Here is a 7,434-nt window from a genome sequence, read left to right on the forward strand (position 1 = left end):
AATTGGTTAACCATTATGGTTACATGCAGGTTCCCGGTATGCACACGGAGCTGGCTTAAAAGTCGGCTCTCCACGCATATCGGTTTCTGGAGAGCCGATTGCTGCCCCACATGTAACCATATAACCACTGACCTTTTCAGTGGCTAGACCATTTCTTAATTTAACTCATTTTAACATCCCTACTAGGGGAGTAGCTAACAGCACTGGGAGCCCAGCGCTGGGAGCATCTTTACACTGGCGCTTCACAGTGCTGTAACTTGTTGCACTTGGGGAAGGGGTTCACACCCTTGAGTGAGAAAGTTACAGTGCAGTAACTTGCCAGTGTATACAAGCCCTTAGATGCTTCCAGCAGTCCTCTTGAGTAAGATGTCAATGGAGAACAGAGAACTTGGATTACCTCATTCCCCACCCTTAATAGGATTTGCCTAAGGTAGGAATGCTTTGTCTCCCAAATCTGACTCCCCCTTTCCTTATTGTGGAAAAGTACAGAAACCAAGATGGATGTTGCAGAGCTTGTAGCCATTTCTTGCAGGCTGATCCTTATGATAACAGGAAAATCAAGTTCTTGCACAGCTCATTGTCTCTTGCTGATGGGCCTTTAGCTCTGTCTGGCTTCTTCATTGTCATACCTGATGGGCTGGTGGTAGGCTTTTCCGAACATGAACATATTGATAAATCTACAGTCAATATTCCTAACTTCAGATACAGAAATGATACATGCATACAAATAGGATAAACACATTCAGTAACTCACCACCTTTCCAATGATATTTTGCATAAAACATATTCCAGTTATGTCATTCATATTAAGAATATGGAATGCCCCATCACAAGAATATTATTAAGAAACTGTCAAACATTTTACCAGTGAGCCATCCACTCTGAAGCAGCGATGAACTGAATGGCAGTACTATGTCCTCTTTCCAGGAGAATCCTGGCCCCTCCTTGCACAGCCATTTTCTGATGCTGTTAAAATGTGCAATTAAACTAAATGTTGATCTCATGACCTTGTTTAGCATTTGTTCATTACTGTCCTTACTTATTTGTGGTCTACTTTTTCAGCTCCATATATGAGACTGTTATTAGGGGTTCCACAAAATCCTTTTGAGTTTAAAAGGGTTCTGTGGCCAAATAAAATTGGGAAAAACTGATTTAGTGGGTCGTCACTAGACCCACTAAACTAGTGGTCAACCAGTAGATCGGGAACTACTAGTAGATCTTGAAGCCTCTGACAGGTGATACCAATTGGTTTGGCCAGAAAGCTTTCAAGCTCTGGTACATCAGTTGCCCCTTCACCCACTGTCATGCTGCTCCTGCCCTCTGCTTTGGAGCTGCTTCCTGGAAGCCTCCAGCTTGCTGTGCAGGGTGTGGGAGGGAGAAGAGGCAGAGCTTTGATGTCAGAGGGTACGTCTAGACTACATGGCTCCGTCAACAGAGCCATGTAAAGTAGTTTACTTGGCATAGTCAAAGAAACGGGGATTTAAATAATCCCCCCTTCATTAAAATAAAAATGGCCGCTGTGCTGAGCCAACGATCAGCTGATCCGGCACAGCGCTGCAGTCTAGATGTGGCTCAGTCGACAAGGAAAGCCTTTGTCGATCGCTCCGGTAAACCTTGTTTCATGAGGCATACCGGAGCGGTCGACAAAGGCTTCCCTTGTCGACCGCTCTGCGTCTAGACTGCCATGCTGTGCCGGATCAGCTGATCGTTGGCACAGTGCAGCAGCCATTTTCATTTTAATGAAGCGGGGATTATTTAAATCCCCACTTCTTTGACAATGCTGAGTAAACTACTTTACATGGCTCCGTCGACGGAGCCATGTAGTCTTGACGTACCTCGAGTGTCCTCCCTTGCCCCACTCATGTACCCTATCTCCACACAGAGAAAAGGGAATGGAGGGAGTTGGCAATGCAAATCTCTGTCACCCCCACACGCTGTGTGTGCGTCAGTCATTCTCACAAACACACACTGTTCTTCACTCTCATCTCCCAACCCAACACATACGCGGGGGTTGTTGTTATTACTTTTACTGTTTGCAAACTGGGTTATTTTTTCTTTTGGACTGGTCTGTGCATTTCATAATTTGTATTTCACTCACACTTAAATGTAATTATTTGAGTAGTGAGTTCTAAAATGCCTAACTTGTCCTGGCTAGAGTAATTATCCCTGTGGTCATTGCTGCACCTGGAAGTGGCTGGCATATCCCTGCAGCCCCTGAGAAAGGCAGAGCAGGGGGTCTCCACATGCTGTTCTTGCCTGCAGACACCACTCCTGCAGCTCCCATTGATCAATAATGGGGAATCGTGGCCAGTAGAAGCTGTGGGCTCAGTGCCAGTAGATGAAAGGCAGCACATGGAGCCATGGAGTCATTGCTGTCCAGCCAGCTGCTTATAGGCGTGGCACAGGGCCAGAGCAGGAGTAAACCTGCCTTAACTCCACTGCTCCACCACCCGGAACCCATCTCAGTTAAACGGTGTCCAACCAGAGCCTGCATCCTGAACCCCTGTCCCAGCCCTGCACCTCCTCCTACACCCAACCTCCTGCCCCAGACATGAGTCCATCTGTACCCAAACTCCTTCTTGGACCCCACTCCTCTGCCCTGGGCTAAGCCCGGAGCCCCTCCCACACACTGAAACCCTTGGCCTAAGACCAGAGCCTGCACCCCAACCCTTTACCCAGCCTGGTGCAAGTGAGGGAGGATGGGGGAAGAAGGGAGATGGAGTGAGCAGGGTAAGGCCTCAAAGAAGGGGTGGAAAGGAAATGGGGCAGGAGTATTTGGTTTTGAGGTAGATCTTACATTGCTCTTAAATTGAAAAAATGAGCTTGTAGTTAAAAAGGTTGGAGACCACTGCACTAAACTGATTCCTGGGGGATCAATCACCATTCCCCCGGTAAATGTAGCCGCAACCATAGTATTTGTGCAAATGCAGTCTCTATTCAGTGTTGATTCTACTTTCTTCCTCCTAACAGCCAACTCCCAAACTTCACTCTCTATTCTCTTTCTCCTCTGTCTGCAGGGATCTGAAGTTGGATAACTTGCTCTTAGATGCTGAGGGCTTTGTGAAAATTGCAGATTTTGGGCTGTGTAAGGAAGGTGAGCAATTTGGGATGGTTCTGAGATTGAACTATCAGCCTTGCTTGAGAAATTGAGGACGTAGGGTTTGGTAACATGTTCACAAACACAGCTAATGGGATTCCTGAGCTAATCCAACTGTGTTTAATTCCACTTAAAAGAAATCCCATCTGACCTCAATAAAGTTAGGAGCAGTTCCTGTTCCTTCTCTCTGGGTAATTTATGGTTTATAATGCACTTGACTTTTTAGAGGAGCCAGGATGTACCATCATACAGACCTGTTTTCCTGCAGAGGGCCTTGTCCTTGCTATATAGTCTTATGATAATTGTGACTGCAGGAAGTTTCTTTGCCTTGTTTAAATAAACAATGTCTTTCACATTCTTTGTGCCTCACCTTAGAAATACTGAAAAGACAAGGTGCTGGAGTCCTTACTGCATAGATGCCGACTTCCCCTGTGGCTGGGGGGACTGGACACCTCCCACCTCCATGCCAGACCTCACCCTCAACTCTGTCCCTGCCCTCTCCAAAGTGCTCCCCCTCCTTCCAAGGGCCTCCTGAACAGACTCTGGAAGGGAGGGGGAACAGTTAATTAGTAGGTCTGCTGGTGGGAGGGAAGTGCTGGGTGAGAGGAGAAAGCTGGCTGCTGAACATCCACTAATTTTTCTATATGGCTGCTCCAGCCCCAAACACCCATGGAGTTGGCACATATACCTTAGTGAAGACTCCATGCTTCCTCAAGGTGCATGGAACATGGGTGGGCAAGAACAAGGTCAGCAGCAGATCCCACTTGGATTAATGTATTAATGCCAATTCTCCTCTTTTTGTGCACCTGTCTCTGCCATCCTCAGCCATGTTGTTCATGATCCAGTATCGCCATCTTTTTGAGGGTTCTGCCCATCTCTGCTGTCGTCACCTACATTGTCTGTGGGGTTCCAGAAAATGTGATGAAGCATAACCAACTTGGCATGTGTGTAGTGTATTCATAAAGACATTTTCTCCACAGGCATGGGTTTTGGGGACTGCACTAAGACTTTCTGTGGCACCCCTGAATTCCTGGCTCCAGAAGTCTTGACAGACACCTCATACACCCGGGTAGTGGACTGGTGGGGGCTAGGTGTGCTCATTTTCGAGATGCTTATTGGTGAGGTAAGATTATTTTCCTTTGGGACAAGGGAGAGGTGGGCCTCACCACATAACATGCATGGTCATGGGATGGGTGTATCTAACTGCTCTTAATTTATGAGTGAATAAAAGTATATCTTTATGGTCACCTTGCATTCAAAGTATGATTTCTCTAATTACTTTTGTGGTGATTTGAAGTCAGCCTAACATTCTCCATTCTATTCTCTCCAATAATGGTCAAGTTTTCCTCATTCAAAGCACTTGCCAAACACTAGCTAAACCTTTCAAAACTCTGAATTATTATTATCCTCATCTTGTGACAAACAATAGGATACTGATACTATGTAAGTCTGATAATAACATGTCTTCACTACAGTCTCCATTCCCTGGAGATAATGAAGAGGAGGTCTTTGACAGCATTGTCAATGAAGAGGTCCGCTATCCGCAATTCCTTTCTTCTGAGGCACGATCCATACTCCACAAGGTACTGCAATGTAATTTCCCTGGAAGCCAGGATACTGACAGGCTTTACTCAGGCCTCAGCAAAAGTAGAGTCAGAGAGAGATTCTTCTAAATAGATGGTATTTCCGTGTGTGTGTGTGGTCTTCCATAAGTGTCCACATATCCTACAGGGAGCCCTTAAAATCCACCCACACCTACTCTTTCATCTCTTAATTTCTCATTCTTGACACTTCAATACATACATGTCATCTGTATAGCCATTGAGGATTAAGCAGGGTTTCGACTGGAGTCTATCCTGCCAATTCTGAAATGGACAGACATTAAATGACTTGAGGGTGGGGATGTCAGACTCATTCTGTGGATAGGGCTGAATTCCATTTTTAATTATTTGCAGATCATTTTTGATTATCAGTGGCCAATTGGGTTCTATGTGTGGCTCAAGCACAGGGTTGCAATTTCCACTGATTTCCTTCCTCATAGTATTTTTCCTGCCAGTATTACTAAAGTGTCACACAGGTAAAGCAAGGGCACGTGAAGTGAGGTGTGTGCTGATTGCACAGAATATTGACAGTGAGAGCCCTCTGCATCCAATCAAAGTGCTGCTATGGTTCAGTCAGCATACCCCACAAATTCTAGGTATGCAAGTACAGTTAGCAAAACTATCCTATCCTGGGAGACCGTCCTGGTTATGACAGTCTTTCAGCCCACTGAGATGAAGGGTCACTCATGCGGCCCACTCACTAGCATAGGTTGCCCATCACTGGTGTGTTTGATTACATAGAATCCACAGTGGATTCACCCCATTAATATAAATGGGTGGTTTATAATGAACTAGAATTTAGTGCTGACTGGTTATGACCCTGCAATGAAGGGAGAAAGTGGAAGAGCCTGGACGATTACTCCTGTTTCCAAACTGGAATATTGTTCATGTCCCTACTTGTTTCATGTGTTGAATGTGTCTATTGGTCTTTCCTGTAGCTTCTCCAGAAATGTCCAGAACGTCGCCTTGGGGCAGGAGAAAGGGATGCAGAGGAGATTAAAACTCAGCCCTTTTTCAGGGTAAGAGCTTGTGCTCCTCTATGCACATAAGTCTGAGTTGAAGGAGAGCTATTTGTATAGAAACAAACTTGCCTGTTTCTTTTGGTAAAAAAATGAGAATCTTAATAGCACACATGGTCACTATAGCCAAACATTTGTCTCCATAACAAGTTTTCAGAATATCTTGATCTAAAACTGTTAGGTTTCCAGACATAGGATCTTTATTTCAATATGTGGTGCTCCAAAATGAATCTTAAATGTTCCCAACCCCTTAATTTCAGGGATCCAATCAAACATCTCCCCTATAGCATGGAAATTCTCTTGATGTGAATAGACGGATGCAGGCACCATCATACAGATTCTCTGTCTGGCAAGCACCATCTCTGAATTTGGGAGGAAGGGTAATGCAATTAGAATATAAATTTGAACTGTCCATGTCTTCATGAAGGAATATGGAAAGGGTGCTATAATCTATACGTTGCCAAGGAAGGCCACTGAGAACTAACACTTTGAATACTGAAACCATCTGTATAACACAATTGAGCGCTCTCAGTATCCAGGGCTATCCTGCCATAAATGCTAATATTTATAAAGAGTTATGCCAAAATATTCCTTTGGATAGATCCTATACAGAGCACTGCTTAATGGTCTTCTGATAAGAACATATGGTTTGGTTTTTTTTCCTCTGTTGAATAACAGTCTGAGCAGTTGAAAAGCAGCCTTAGATTTCATGGAAGACTGGTTTAGAGTCATCTCCCTATTTCCTATGGTGCACCTCACTTTGATTATACTGGCTCTCCTCCTCTTTTTCTAGCCTTGTAGAAATCAGGTATGTTGCAGCTGATCTGAAAGGGAGGAAGAAAACAACACACTTTCCTATCTACTGTCTCACAATTTATTGGTCAGTTCTTAGTACCAATATGGTTTTGTAATTTCCTCTATTTACAGGTGATTGACTGGGATGCTTTGTTTGCCAGAGAACTGAAGCCCCCTTTTGTGCCTTCCTTAAAAGCTCCCACTGACATTAGCAACTTTGATGAAGAGTTTACCTCCCAGAAGCCAATCCTGACTCCTCCAGATGAGATTCCTGTCCTCTCCTCTGAGGAACAAGCTGCCTTTAAGGACTTTGACTTTGTCTCCAGACACCTTCTGGAAGTCTGATTGCAATCCTGTAAGCCATGGATGATTTAGACCCTGAGAGATCCTAGAGGGACTTGACACTGACTATGGAAGGTCAGCTTAATAATGGACATACGATTATTCATTGCTCTGGTAGTATTACATATTTTAAAAAGCAGACTATTCTGCAAGCTGGTTGCTCTACTATATTGTGCACATGGTAGTAGGGAGAGAACTACAGGATGTGATTTTTAGGAAAGTTCAAGCTTGCTAGCTGCGTTTTTAAAAAAGTACCTGGCTGTACTCGGGCCACCATTAGATATCGGTGGGCACTCACAATTTAAACAGCATTTAATTTAGCAATGTATCTGAATGAAATAGAGCCTTCCCTCCTCCCCGGACAAACTCCTCCTACCTCTGTAGTGGGATCTTGCAGGCTGCTTAGCTTTCTCAGCACCAGAACAGCAGCAAAAGAACTGGCACACTATGGGTATGTCTGAACTACATCCCTCTTTCGAAAGAGGGATGTAAATTAGACATACCGAAATTGCAAAAGAAGCCGGGATTTAAATTTCCCGTGCTTCATTTGCATAATTGCGTCACGGCGTTTTTTTGAAAA

General features: G+C 44.5%; 1 protein-coding gene across 3 annotated transcripts in view; it reads left to right on the plus strand.

Annotated features, from left to right (window-relative positions):
* Positions 1-7,434, plus strand: part of PKN3 (protein kinase N3) — a 43,602-nt gene extending 36,168 nt beyond the window's left edge. For all 3 annotated transcript variants that reach the window (XM_075906033.2, XM_075906035.2, XM_075906034.2), the window contains 5 exons: positions 3,018-3,094; positions 4,078-4,220; positions 4,573-4,680; positions 5,637-5,717; positions 6,645-7,434. In XM_075906033.2, coding sequence (XP_075762148.2) covers positions 3,018-3,094; positions 4,078-4,220; positions 4,573-4,680; positions 5,637-5,717; positions 6,645-6,857 — 622 coding nt within the window. In that variant the 3' untranslated portion in view covers positions 6,858-7,434. The remainder of the gene's footprint in view (positions 1-3,017; positions 3,095-4,077; positions 4,221-4,572; positions 4,681-5,636; positions 5,718-6,644) is intronic.

The sequence above is a fragment of the Pelodiscus sinensis genome, chromosome 23, assembly GCF_052426305.1.
Source record: "Pelodiscus sinensis isolate ZL-2025 chromosome 23, ASM5242630v1, whole genome shotgun sequence".
NCBI lineage: Eukaryota > Metazoa > Chordata > Testudines > Trionychidae > Pelodiscus > Pelodiscus sinensis.